The sequence below is a fragment of the Prunus mume genome, linkage group LG2 (assembly GCF_029339155.1).
Source record: "Prunus mume cultivar Tortuosa linkage group LG2, ASM2933915v1, whole genome shotgun sequence".
Lineage (NCBI taxonomy): Eukaryota > Viridiplantae > Streptophyta > Magnoliopsida > Rosales > Rosaceae > Prunus > Prunus mume.
Genome location: NC_142699.1, coordinates 37,808,698 through 37,823,941, shown reverse-complemented (window position 1 = coordinate 37,823,941; position 15,244 = coordinate 37,808,698). Strand labels below are relative to the sequence as shown.

General features: G+C 36.1%; 1 protein-coding gene across 1 annotated transcript; it reads right to left on the bottom strand.

The window, feature by feature from the left end:
• Window positions 1-1,487: 1,487 nt before the first annotated feature.
• Window positions 1,488-10,655, bottom strand: LOC103322791 (long chain acyl-CoA synthetase 6, peroxisomal). Its single transcript, XM_089047321.1, is given in 24 exon segments — window positions 1,488-2,087; window positions 2,171-2,262; window positions 2,363-2,444; window positions 3,183-3,268; window positions 3,398-3,501; window positions 4,322-4,408; window positions 4,498-4,621; window positions 4,855-4,973; window positions 5,082-5,211; window positions 5,669-5,757; window positions 5,879-5,967; window positions 6,140-6,233; window positions 6,346-6,425; window positions 6,723-6,812; window positions 7,278-7,343; window positions 7,345-7,365; window positions 7,495-7,539; window positions 8,205-8,281; window positions 8,361-8,466; window positions 8,631-8,712; window positions 8,796-8,867; window positions 8,989-9,066; window positions 9,144-9,204; window positions 10,198-10,655. Coding segments are annotated over 24 exon segments (2,088 nt in total). The 5' UTR covers window positions 10,316-10,655; the 3' UTR covers window positions 1,488-1,991.
• Window positions 10,656-15,244: the final 4,589 nt, after the last annotated feature.

The window sequence follows — 15,244 nt, the reverse complement described above, 5'->3', positions numbered from 1 at the left end:
GCTTTGCAACGAAGCAGGTGTTACGCGCTCTGGGATAGGATCTTCTGCGGCAGCAGTTGTGTGAGATTTTGGGGGTCTAGTGAATGGACGGCTGGATGGTGACCTAATAATTCTTGCGATCGGCGGTTATATAAGAACAAGGCGAATTTTGGAATTTTGGAATGTTGTGCTGTTAGCGTGGGTGGCCTGGGATACAAGTGCACAGTAAGGTTGAGGGTAGTAGTGTAGGGGAGGGTAGCCCGTGGGGTCGGCTGAACGGAATTTTGGACTTACGGTTGAGGAAAATAAAATGTTTTTTTTATAAATATTATGGTATGGTGGTTGGCGACTTGGTGCGTTGGTGGGGACGTGTCCAACCGAGGCGGGCAAAGGCGCATGGTTTATAATCATTGTTTAGTCCATGGATGGATGCCGCCATATCAATGTCATCTCTATTTTTGGTAATCCGAAATAACATAGAATTGAACATTAGTAACAAGTATATTTTTGTTTCGGATATATAGAGATGTTGAGTACCATTCTAAAAAGAATAATGTTACTCTTACTACATTTGTATCTTTCATACATTTATATAGGATGAAGTGGACAATACATCAATTAAAATTAATTTAAAGTTTTCTTAACTTTTATGATTTATTGACACTTTTTAATTGATGTGATTGTCCACTTCATCTGCCACGTAATATGAAAATATGGGATGTAAATGTGGTAAGTGTAGCATTAATAAAAATATATGAGCAGTGCTAGCTAAATGTGCATTTTGTTGCCGGTTTTTGACACGCTAAGGTGTTACTTAGGTTTGAATTTGAGACCATTGATTTGCAAATCAATGTCATTTTCCATTTAGTTTTTAAATACATTAAATAAATAGATTTATGTATAAGTTGGCAAAAAATGAATGAGAAAGGAAAGAAGAGAAAGGCAAGAGAGGAAGGTGGCTGACATTACTCAAAACAATATTAAGTGATTATAGCAGTTGTTGTCATAGCTTAGGTAATTACGAACAAATATTCATGCATCATAGATCATGTGTTTGAATTTCTCCTTCTCTCGTTTGTACAAAAATATAAGTAAAAAAGTAGTGATTTTTCCGTATTTATATGGACAATGGGTATCTTGTCTCTTTTAGGGGTTGAAATTGTCACCTAAAAACTTAGCTAGGCTAGATTTTGGTGGGTATGTTATCTTTGTGTGGTTAATTTCCAAAATAAAAAATGGCTCTTTTAGTGGTCCATGATGAAACTCCATTCATTCTACTTAGTGAGCCAAAAGTCATACATGAGGGACTTAAGCACGCAAACGATCGGCAATTGGCAATTGGCAAATGCATTCCAAGTCTGAAGTCACGACTAATAGTACCGCCAATATAAAAGAGTGATTCTACCATTTCCTCGAAGAATAAAAAATTAACTTAGAAAACGAAATAATATAGAATTTCAATGTCCTATAAAGAAGGTTTGTTGCTTCAAACTTCAAAGCAGCCAAAAGATGCAAAGTATTATTTTATTATAGAAATAAGCTGTCATAACATGTGATGAACACCACCAAACAGAACACTTATCAGTCAAAACTCTGTCACAAGGTTTCAGTTTGCCTTTAACATATAATATAACAACACTTTCCCATCTACCTTCTCGCCTATCAAAATTATGTTCTGAAAAATAATGTATGTTTATTAAAATAATATAATTTTTGGTACATTGTATTGTAATGAGTAAATTGATATTATTATATGATTTTCTTTTAGAAACAAATAAAAAACCGAAGCAAGGTATGAGACGCTTTGACCTATGTCTTCCATTACGTCACCTCCAGAGCATCTCTGATGCTTGGCGTGGCTTGGCTTGGCATCCTTTCTCTACTCAGTTGCTTTTGTTATTTCTTTTTTTCCATCCTGTTCTTGTCTCTCCTCTTTCATTTTTCCATATTTTTCTTTGAATTCTTTTGCGGCTGGCTGAGAGCATCAGTTTAACTGATCCTCATACTATCACTTAAAGTTTTGAAGGGGCGGGATCAGAAGTCGAGAGCTCCGAATACATAGTTGATATCTCTTTTGCAAAGTATTCCTTCGCTTGAGGTCTCTTGATCTGAAGAAGTCGAGAAGAAAGTGAGAATGTGATGTTAATTCATCCATGCATTTGCTATCAATCTTTTGAAACTGAACACTTGCCTTAAATGTTGGAGTGAGCAGACCATTCTCTATCGTGAATGGTTCAAGCACCAGTGTCACAGCTTTCACAAATTCAAAACCTCTCAACTGAAGTGAAATATATAGAATTATTTATTAAGAAAAGAGTTCAAAGCGTAAATCTGAACAAAGTGCAAGGTAGCCCTGAGTGAGCTATTAGAACGCTTGCCTGAGCTTCCCTGCCAACAGCATCCATATCAGCCAATACAGCTGCCCTTGCTCTAAGGTCATTGCACAGTTGCCCTAAATCTTGATACTGCACCCACACCACCAGAGAACCATGAATAAAATATCATATTTCTGCAGCTAATGCCCATGTCCTTAGACGTAGAAAGAAATGAGGGAGTAAACACAATTCCCTCAATGTGCACCTTACTTTAGTTAAATTAAGGATCCCTTAGAAAGGCCCTTTATGTATGTAGATGTAATATTATAATATTCTTATTTTGTTTATAGCACCAAACCTCCAACACCTCGATCCTTAGAAAGGTAAACTTTCAAATGTGCATGTTTTCCCTTTTCTCTCCAAATAATAGAAAGACACCAAATCTAGACTTTGTAACTAAGATTTTTGCAGACTTGCTTCTGTTTTTCATATGGAAGTTCTAAAATTAAAATTGGCCATGATAGTTGGACAGAATATGCAGGACATTTAAGACAAAATTAGTTCAGTGATCTAGATGAGTCAATCACTGTAAACCTGGAAGCAGTAATTCTATATGATCAGACATATATGTGATGAGACCGTATGTTTACTCGTCTTACATACCACTATTTCCATATATGCAGGGGAGAAATGATCTATTGCACTTAATCTGCTTCTAATTTGTATAAATTTTGACAAGTTAATGCATGAAGATGTCAACTAGTTGTAGGTAAATGGAAGGCCAAATACTTTTCTATGTGCATGTGCAAAAATGTAAACCAAACTTCACTCAAGTCCTCGAGCATAGAAATTATTTTCATTTTGTGCGATTGAAATGTCATATCTGACCTTAATGCCTTCAGAATCAGCCCATGCTTTCAAGACATCTGGGTCAACTGACACAATTGCTACCAAAGAAGAATTTAGGCTGTCACCTACCAGTAGCAGCAAATAAGAAGTCAGCAGCCCATAAGTATGTCTGTGCGTGTGTGTGTGTGTGTGTGTGTGTGTGTGTGTGTGTGTGAGAGAGAGAGAGAGAGAGATTGTAAATTCTTATTTCTTACCATGGACAAAGCACTGGGCAACAAACTTGCACTTGGCATAAACATTCTCAATTTTCTCTGGAGCTATATACTCTCCTTGTGCCAACTTGAAAATGTTCTTCTTCCTATGGGCATACAAAACCTTCAGTTATAGGCATAAGGCCACATGCTAAACAGACACTAATATGCTCTAATCATGACAAATCCTGTAAGTTTGATAAATATGATATCTCTCTATATGTGGGGTAAATCTTCTTTTTTTCTGAATAGTTCCTTTCTCTCAATAAACCTCACAGTTCGTTTGACCCTTAGTAAAACCATAGAATATAAACCCATGCTACAGCACATGTCTGATCCTAATTGTCCAAAAATATAGTGTACCTCATTAAGGGCCATCACCAATTCAAACGGGTTTTAGCAGCCTCATATAAGATGATAAAGAAGCCACTATTGTAGCAGATATATATATTGAACTTCAGAGTTACCAAGTTGAAATTTTCACACTAAGGGCTCGTTTGGGAGTGATTCTTGATAGGCCAAAAATCACTTCTATGGAGAATCACTACTCCATATAATCACTTTTAAGTGATTTTAAGCGATTTTGGGGAGAAGCACACTTTAAGTGGTTTTAAGTGATTTTATGGAGAAGCACCTCCCATGTGCTTCTCCCCAAAATCATTTAAAATCACTTAAAATGATTATATGGAGAAGCATGGTAGGTGTTTCTCCCCACAAGTGATTTATGGCCCATGCATAATCACTCCCAAGCAAGCCCAGGAAAGGTGCAAGGCAAATCACCTCAGAGTTATCAGGTTGACTATACCTTTGCAAAGTAAAGTTATACATGGGCAACCCCCATATGTGGAAAGTATCACAGTTTGAAAATATAAAGCAGAAGCAGCATCAATAAATCTGAGAATACCATTTAGGATGGTATGATCTCACCTATCAATGATTTTCAGACGACCTCCCGGTGACCACAGCCCAATATCTCCAGTATGAAGCCATCCATCTTCATCGACCACTTCTCTCCTGTTCATTAGGAATATATTATCCAACTAATTTAATATCTGACTAAAGGAATATCATTTAAAACAAGATTTAACAGGTAAGTTAAATACGTCTGCACTTCATCTTTATGATAGCCTTGGAAAATAATAGGACCCCTGACACAGATTTCACCACGAGGATAGGGTTGATCCTCAGACGTGTAGTTCATCTCTGGTACATCAACAAGTTTTATTTCTGAAATCAAAAATAGGAAATCAAATATTAGCCCAAGGTAAAAGCAGAATGTATAAGGTGAAATAAATCTTATATGAAGAAAACCTTCTTTTCTACATTCTTTGATTCCATGGGTAGAAATGTTAAAGAAAAATAAGAAGCTAAAATTTGTGGTTCGCATTATATGCAATAAACCTAACTGATGCCAATAAATAGGTGTGTTAAACTCACAGAATCAACTGGCAATAACTCACCACAAGCTGGATTAGGAGAGCCAACATGGCCATATAGGTTGTCACCCCCATCCACAGAACTAATAACACAAGAAGTCTCCGTCATTCCATATCCTTCACTTACTTCACCACCAATGCATCTGAAAATAAATCGTCAATAGTTATAAGCCCAGTTGGGAAAAAAAACAAAACAATAAGATAAAATAAACAACCATATGTGACTCCTTCTAGGCATTCAAACGACTTACATCTTCAAAAATTCCATGACATCAGGAGACAAGGGTGAAGCACCTGATGCCATAAAACGAACCCGTCCTCCTAGCTTAGCCTTTATCTTATTGAATACCAATCTGTCCCACATGGGAGATGGATTTTTGCCTAGAAGATTCAGTAATGATACAATCAGTAATAGTGAAATCACATAACACAAGATAATTTTATAATTAACAATCAAACAGTTGAGACTCATCTTGTCAGCTGTGGCTAACAGAAAGTCCCAGGAGATCATGAGGCAGTACCAAGCAAACATTTCAGTACATCTCATGTTTCGAGCTGCTATATTTCTACATCAAATATAAAATATCACCTATTCACTTGTGGTTTTGTTCTTATTTTCAACAATTCTAGTTTTGTATTATATCAAACAATTAGAAAGTAAAGGAATTTGACTTTACACCTTAAAACCATTAATATAAGATCAGAGGAACTTATTTAAAATATCAGCGTTGAGTAGGCTAAAGAAGTTACGCAGTTTAAGCATAATCTGTTGAGAAAGTCATAGGCATAATCTCATGTTATAATCCAAAAAAAGGATCCTGTCGATAATATACTTTACCACTTAATAATGCTTGCTTCTTGGCATTGTAAGCAGCATTAAATAGCCTCTCCCTCAGCACACCGGATGTCTTTACTGCATTTGTAATTCTGAATAACCAGGACATCTGAATCAATGACTGATTAACTATATTTGTTTCTTTTAGATGAAAAACCACATAATTATGTGATGACTCAAAGACTCATCACATAATTTTGAAAATTATATTACCCAGCATATATTCTGTTATACAGCCTAGGAACACTGCAGAAGATGGTAGGTCTTAGAGCAGCCATATCGTCCATTAGCTTCAAACTATCCTGTATAACAGTTAAATAAACCCTGTAAGGCTTGTATCTGAAGATATTAATGCCTCAGCTACTCTAACATACTAGCACATATTACAACAGGTATATCTGCAGTTTTAAAAGTACTAATAGGCCATAGGAGGAAATATTTAAAAAATAAAAATGCTTAAATCAAGTCTCATACCCCTTGGTAGAATCCAACAGCAACCCCAAAATATACTGTCATGACCTGGTTAGCACGTTCATAAATATGCGCCAAAGGAAGATATGATATGTAGCTGGAAAAATATAAGGTAAGTTTAGCAGAGAAAAAACAGGGTGTATAAAGATCAGAACAAAACCTCAAATGAACTATTGTATACAAAGCACCAGACAGCCAATGATACTCACACGTCAGACGGGTAGAATTTGATAGCCATAGTGGCCCCAGCAACATTTGCAATCAAGTTTCCATGTGTCAATACAGCTCCCTAGCCAAACGATAGTATTTGGAATAGTGCAATTGTTAGAATATTTGGGATGATACTGTAGATGTGGAAAGTATTTAACATAATCTTGTATAAGGAGGAGCCAGCCAGCCCTAGAATTCTTAGGTGCTGTTTTTTTCCCCTTTCTTCTTCTCCCTCAATTTCTCTTCCTTTCTTCCATAATATCCAACATAAAAAGAGAAATCCAAACTATATATGGAAATATAGAAGTCAAATCATTTAATGGAAACCCACTAACTTCATCAGAAAGCGAAAAGGTCATAGCAGTTTAAGTTGTACCTTTGGGGTGCCAGTTGTGCCACTTGTGTAGCATATTGTTGCAACATCTTCCGGTCCTGGTGGGAAAAAAGGCTGAAGACTACTATTGCCCTAAAAGGATATGACGAATATGAAGCACGTCACTCAAACGTTTTTGAAAAATTATACCATCACATACTTATGGAATCCAAATATGACAACAGTCATAATATCCGTGTAGCAACATGTGCATATAAAAACAGCTCATGTGCATGTGTGAACAGACTCTGCATTGGAATATGTGAGAAGAAAGCCTTACCAACCACATGTAAGGGGTAAGTTTCATCGTGAAGACAAGGTGTAAAATAGAAAAACTATCCATTATGTAGCTATGAAAAAATGCAGAGTGCTTATGCTATGGGTGTGTGTCTATGAGTTCTTTTAGCATGCCTGAGTGGATTATCCTTACGTTAGTCTTAGTACAGAAAAACTTCCATATGAAACTTGGATACATACCCCATCCTTAAGTAGATCATTTATAAGATCTCCCAAGACTTTTCAAGGATTTGGTTGATTCATAAGAAAGAAAAGAATTACCTGACTAAGCAATTTTGAATATGTTACAACCTTCACTCCAGTTGATGATGGAAGTGATGGTATTTCGATCATCTATACCGCCAACAACCTGTATAATAATGAATGAAAAAGAAAGCATTACTTTAAAAGATATATAATAAAAAAGTTGCAAAGTCAAGATCATGATCACCTTCAATAGTATAAAGATTCATTTATACTATGAGGCGTATTCTCATACCACAATCAAGCGTACAGTTGGAATATCCGCCAAGAAGCTCAACAACTGCAATTCCAAATGACACGAATCAACGAAGGAAATTCAGAGCCTTATAATATAACAATGTCAAATTTAATCCTTAGTATAACTACAAATATGCAGTCCTCTATGATGATCTACAAACAAGAAGAGCAATTTCAATCACGAAGAAGGCAAAAAGGCCTTAAACGATGGCACTGAAACAGTGAGAAATGATACACTAAACTAAACTATACCTTGACACTAATCGTGGCCAAACATGAGCCAAATGCCAAGGTTAAAGAAGTCAACACCACATAGTTAAGAAACAAACATTTCTCTAATTTAGGTGGATATTGTGATTGTTTATATTGTAGCAATAAATTTTTAATGTTCTCTTATAAATTTGTTCTTCTCTTCTTATCTCTTCCTTTTATATTTTGCATAACTTAAGGGTAGGAAGTAAAGCATATTTTCCTGTCATTATTATAATGGTTTAATATGTACATTAACATCAGGTTTATATTCCATGAGGTTTATCATAACATCAGGTTTATATTGCTGATCCTATATGCATCTCCAAAAAATTTAAATAATTATCAGTTGTCATTGACTACTCTACATATACAAAACTGAGGAAGAAAGTAAGTAGCAACTCAAAAAGATATCATAAAGTTATAGAGCACCCTGAATAAAGAATAACTTAAACTCACACTATTCAACGTTTCAGGCACACAAAATATAACTTGTACAACAGCATGATTTACAATGTACTTGACAGCATCTGGACCTGCAAAAAATACCATATTTAACTGTAACATCTGAATACTAGACCAAGATTGGCAAAATTCGAGAAGAGTAGTACAAACCTAGAGTGTCATATAAAGGAACTGATATGTATGAATATGCAGAGCAAGCATGATCAACAATGAGCCACTCAGGTCTGTTGATAAAATACAACCCAATGCCAGCACCCTGCATTTATAGAAATAAAAGAAAGATAGGATTTGACATTAAACAGCATGGAAACTTCCACTCGGTATTTTCAGATTACTTGAGAATTCTCAAAGAACTGATTACAAAGATAAAGTTCAATAACAGTATATATATTGGAACCGTAGAATTAGTAGTGAAAATACCTTTGGTATTCCATGATAAATTAGGCCAGAACCTATTGCTGACCGTGCAGTACTTGCTTCTCCATATGTCATCCATTTGTATCTTGAAGGGGAAAAAAATTGAATGCAAATGGGTGAAGCTTCCCCAGGAATTTGAGAACTTTATTTATATAAAAAGACACTCACTCTCCAACTGTTCCATCAACCCGAATTCGTGTTCCCAAATATTTGTAATCTCGGAAAGTATCAACTGCATGCCTAATTCAGAAAATTAGATCGAATCATTTAGAAAAATTCAAGGGAACTAAATACAGAGTGGTTAGACATTTTGATATTTGTAGGGAAACATGTGTAATTTAGCAAAAAGTAGGTGGCTCACACGAAATTATCATGCAGTGTACCAATTTCAGGATGATCAGGGAATCTACTAACAAGCTTCAATGGGGAGCGTGCAGATCTGCCACCACATTTTTACAAGATTAGCCAGAGGACTTTGTAGAGGCAACACATACAAGAAGAAGGGAATTTGCCCACCTGTATACATTCCACTTTCCTGTCTGTAATTTCTCTGGAAGCACCACACTGTACCCTTGCTCTGTTAAGAAATTAATTGTAACATCGCCTGATTAATATATGTATTTAAGCCAATAAGTTGAACATGTTAGACATGTTTTTAGATCCAATTGCAGATCACCTTTGTCAAGCTGTCTGTGTTCATTCTGTAATCCACCAAATAAGAAACAAACTTAAACCTTTCGAACAATCGCATTTAATTTCCTATCCCACTTGAGAGCTCTAATTCCCGCTCAAAAATCTGTTTCCTAAAACATCTTTTGAGCAATAAACTTATCCAGTAGCACTTTCACAACTAATTTTTATCCCACAATACAGGATTCACGCAGTGAAATATCCCATACAACAAGGTCATGTAATGGCAGAAGCACCTATGCTCCACCAACGTAAAAAATAGAAATATCAGATGAAATCCAGAAGCACACTGGCATTTGGACTTGTAATTTGCAACGAGGGATTTTGATTTGACTATTTAGCTTCAGCTCTGTTTGCATAAAATGTTCTAAAAAACTATAATAAAAAAACCCAAAATTTAAAATTTAACATCCAAACGCACCTCATAACGCTCAAGCAGGTTCTTATATTCAGAAAGCATCCTCATAAACTGGGCTCAAGTGGGCCACATAAAAAAGTATCAAACATGAAATCAAACGGAACACACAACCCTATGCTGAAAGAGTAATCAAAAAGTTAAAACGGATGATCAATAATCGAAAAGCTCACACATCTAACAAGCCAACGAAAAGCAGCGAATCACAATTGTTCTGATTCTCAAGGCGCTCAAGATTAAGACACGACAAAAATCTACGAGCAATACTTAATTAACTGAGAAACCCAGGTCCACCACCTAAAACGAGCCCTAGTTTTTTTGTACCACACCATTAAAGCCCCTCACTTGGACCAAAAAGAAGCCTTGAGCTTCTCCTGCATACTACGCGATCAAAAAAAACCGAAATTCAGCTGAAAACAGAGTGTGTGTGTGTGTGTGTGTGTGTGAGAGAGACAGATGGCGCACCGGAAACGAACTCGCCGGCGGTGAGGTTTGGCCGGAGAGGAGACTCAGAGTCGGGAGCGGCGGTGGTGAGGTGGCCGTGAATGGCTTGAAGGCGACGTTGAGCTGGCGTTGAATCCATAGGAGAGCTTCTGGTATGTCTTAGTTGAAACTCGATTGGTCTCGTGAGTGTTGCTTTTGTGTGTTGGATTGGGAGTAGTTGGCGTGATTTTTATCTAGTGAGGCAGGCTCCGTAAGCTCTTTCTGCTTTCTGTTTGTTACTCGGGAATATCCGAGATAGAAAATGCGGGCACGCCTTCCAACGATGGCGATTAAGAGATTGAGATCATGTAGGAGATGGATACGGACAGAAATCAGAATAACGGCAGATGAGGAAGGAAAAAAAGATAAATAAGTAATAATTTGGTGCTTTTTTTGCTTTCCATATCTGGTCTCAATAATTTGCCTCGTTTCGATTTTTTGTAGAAGAAATAGTCAAATCTGCTTAGGCCGGCCGTCGAACATTTATTGTACCTTTAAGTTTTATATTTATCCATTTTGGCAGATAGTTTCCGAATTGTGGTCAAATACGGACCACAGTTCAATTTCAATTATTGTCTTTTCTATTTTTTCTGGTTTGCTATTTTCATGGGTTTTTTATTTTTATTTTTATTTTCACTTTCGTTGGTTTGGCAAACATGATCGCGTTGAGTTTGACATTATTTAGAGCAACTTCACCCCTTTGTCATGGCAAGGGGTATTAGGAAGGATAGCTACTATTCATGTGAATAGTGGCTGTTCTTATAAAAAGAATGTGTGTTTTCACCTATCATTATATATGTAGCAAAAGGCAAATAATTTTTTTTTTCACAAATTTTTTTACCTAAACAATTAATTTGGATAAGATTTTTAGGTTTGTATGTGTCAATATTTATTATAAAATTCATATCTCAGAATCGAATAAAATTTTTGGTGTTAAAAGTGAAGAGTATTGATTTGTATTTATAGAAAAAATTCATTAATTTTGGGGTTTTTTTCATAAATATATTGCAAAACAATTACGCCATTGGATTGGAGGACGAAAAGCGATCGGAGAGCCCAGAGGACGCTAAGTGGCTACTAGCGGAAACTCGACAGCGCGTTCAAATTTTTTCACCTTTGGCGCATTAACGCCATCGAAAACGAGGGCTAGAGCTCGAGCTAGCCTTGCCTTCAGGCTTAGTCCGTGGGACCCACACTGTCCGGACCAACCCTTGTTGTTGGAAACGATTTTGGGCTTCCCTCTCCCCCGAACCCTGGAATAGCTCTTATTGCAATTGGTAATTTTAAGGTCAGTTTCTAGTTTTTAGTTGAGAGTTTCACTAAAACACCCAAAATAGGAGTTGAAATTATAAAAAAACCCAAGCACTATTTAAACATATAAACACACCCAAAACTCATCATTACACACACTCAAAACCCATTTATAAACACACCCAAAAAATTGACTTTGGGGTTGATTTTGGGTGTGTTTCTATGTTTAAATAGTGCTTGAGTTTTTTTATAAATACATGTCTAGGATTGGGTTTATTTATAAATTTGTATTTTTAGTTTTCAATTTTCAATTTCTAGTTGTTTGTTTTCCTTTTTAAAAACTTGAAACCATGAAACTTCTTTGCTAACCAATTTTAGTTTTCAACAAAATCGAAAACATAAAAGTTGTTTAATAACTATTTTCAATTTTTACTTTTACGTAGAACTAGGAATTTACATTTCTTTTTCTTTTTTTGGTCAATTTGTGAATTTGAGGTAATATAATGAAATTGCATATTACAAAGAATTCGTAGTACTTTTCGATGACTTTTTTGGATTTAAAATGAATTTTTCTTTTCATTTTTCAATTAAAATAAAAATAGTGACAATGAAAAATAAAAATTTAAAATAAAATGGTTATCAAGGACGGCTTATAAAATGTGATAACCTAAAAATTGGGAATTTTGTTGTTATTAATATTTTGAAAAATCATACAAAGTTAATAATATGTATGGGTATTTTATGAAGTTGGCTTGGTGTGGTAATAATGGAGTTAAGTGAGTTTAATCTCAATTTGGGACTAAAATACCCTTAATTTTATGATTTTCCAAAGGAAATAGAAGAAATTGATGTGATAAAAATGTAATTCTTGAATGGAAAAACGAAGCTCAATCTCACAAATGAGTAGCGCAGACGGCTCATCAATCAAAGTTATAACGAAGGAGAAATTCAATTTTGAAGTTTTGGGAATTAATTTGAGGGGTAAACAGTGAATAGTGAACAGTGGTCATAATTGAATTTTCTATAAATTCACGGGTCACTGTGCAATTTCCAGAATTTTCATTTTTCGTCCACTGGGTTAGACCTTAGCCGGAGAGGCAATTTCCAACGGCTTCCGGCGAAGGTGATTGGCACCACCCATGTCAATCTCATGAGAATAACCCAACTAGAATCATGGCGATTCGAGCAGCATCATAGACGTGGCGACACCGTGAACCTCCTTAATAAATAGTGAAACCCATAACTTTGGATGGCAATTTGACTACCTTAGAGATCAATTTAGGTACAAATCCAAGTTTTAAAATTGTTTATCTCGTCAAGATCTGTAAGTCAATGTAGTTTTAGATTGGCGATTCTAAGATTTTTCCATAGCTAGAATAGTACCCTGAACCACCACTCATGGTGGCGGCACGTGGTGGGGGTTCTTTGACTGGGATTTTGGGACACTGTGGTGTGCTCAGATTGTCGAGATTCCATCTTTTGATTGACGATCAGAACCTCATCTGGATCGTTTGATAGAAGATGATCGGACAATTGGATCATGTTCGTTGTTCAGTATGTTGTAGATGGTTTTGTTGTGAATTTGTAGGTTCAGATTGATCAAATATAGAATATCCCAATCTTAAGTTATCATGTTTCAAGTTATGTGATAAGCGATCGTCATTTGATCGTGCAATCTAGAATGATTCGACTGTTGGATAAGGCCCAAATTGATACAGGGTGATGTCGATACAATTTAGAAACCATTGGTGCTACCGGATGTGAAATTTGAGGTTGTGGGCCCAAGGCACATTTTCGTAGTGTCGGTTGGACATGTGGGATCCAAGGGACCCAAATAGTGACTTTTTGGAGAATGGGTGTCATTGGTCTTGTTTTGACGTCAACAATGTGTCTGTCACATATTTGGATTTGTGTGGACGAGATTTGATTGCTTTGGACCCCGTGTTAGTCCGAAGGGCATTTTAGTTATTTGGGCACGAAATCTTGGATTTGCTCGAGGTTAAGGATAATGTTGATGTCATGGTTGGTTATGATATTCTTGGAGTTGTCAATGACTTTGTTGAGTCATAGGCGAGTGCATCTCGAGTGACGTGTGATTTACGTGCTAGTGCATAATTAGTTGTGATGAGCTGGGAGCTTAATCATTATTGGAGTTTTGTTCTAAGTCAAGTTACATGCTTTGCTTAGGTATTGTTGGAGCCAGAGTTGTTCGTTAAGGATTGTGGAAGATCTTGGATTCGTTGAGTTGTTGAAGACGTAGTGGTTTGTGGGGAGTACGATTGAAATACTTATTGTTTGTCCCAGTGTGTTTTAATTTTTGTTCTATATAAATAAGTTAGTATGTGTTATAAAGTAATAATTGCCTCACCCGAAGCTTTGCCTAGTAACCGGGCCAGTCATGCCTAATCAGCAGTGATTCTCGAGTTAAATGGTAGAGTTTTTGGCATGAGGCAGGGTGGTTAGTTGGTTTCGTAGCCTTTTCAGCTTGAGTTAATAAGTCTTTAGGGGTGTTCTACACCTAGTGCTCTAAAGCCTTAGTGGTTTGGGAGTCATTGACCTAAAGCTTGCTACATGGGTTGAATCGAAAGCTTAAGGGAACCGACATTGCACAACCACTACTGTTACTAAAAAAAAAAAAGGAGAAAAAGAAAAAGAAATGTGTGAAGTAAGTGTGTGAAGTATGAATAAAAAGGATGAGATGTAAGGGTTTTAGTCGAGTTTCTTTAACTATGATGGTTCACTTTACACCGAAGGAAGTTTGTGAATTCTTTTCTAATTGATTCTAAATAGCTTAGACTTTGTGGTGGGATTAATTGGATTTTTTGAATAGATGTTCTAGTTTTTAAAATTCGCTATGGATTGCAACTTGAAGGTGGAAATTTTGTTCTGGTTAAAGTGTTAGCAGATGTCTAGTTTGTTAAGTTTTTATTGTTGTTTGAGTCTTGTTTTGCTTGACGACAAGCAAAGAGCTAAGTTTGGGGGTATTTTGATGAGTCGATTTTATATTATATATTTAACTCTATTCTTAATATATTTTGGTTAATATTTTGGAAGAATTTTGATACTTTGAATTATATTTCAATATAGGGTTTTCGACTTCTCCGGAGCAAAACATAATCAAATGGATGAATTTTGGAGTAATTCCAGTTGGAGGACGTTCGTAAGTCACTTAGCTTGATTGTGTCAGAATTTCAGACTTTTCCACCAGCGATGATTTCCTGGTGAATAAATAAAGGAGCTGTGCGCCGTCTTTGGAACAATGATGTTTTGGGCTTTATTGCGTTTTTGGAGCCCAAGATGACCTCGGATGGGTTCATGGCCTTCTGGAGAAGTGTTCGAATATTTTTATCTTTAAAACGAGCTATCTTGGGCCAGATTTGGAGAGATTTGAGACCAAAACGTGGCTGGCAGATTTGCAGATTCTCTAATCAATTTGGACTTTATTTCCTAGTCTTATTTTATTTTAACTTAGTTTCCTTGTGGGGATTGGGTAGCTAAGTTTTGGGTATTTAAGCTTCTTTTCACAGCAATTTAGAGGACCTCCTTTTAGAACTTCTTTTTGGCTTTTGGAGCAATTGCTAGGGTTTTGGATTTTAGCTACTTTCAGTGTTTTCATTCTTTCATTGAATGATATTTTCTTGGATTTCAATTATGATTATGTGTAACTAATTCCTTTTGCTAGGGCGAGGCCGTAAGCCTTAGCATGAATATGTAGTTTATTAATTTGCTTGTGAATGGATGCATGTTTGCTTTGAATTATTAATCACGTGTTTAAAAC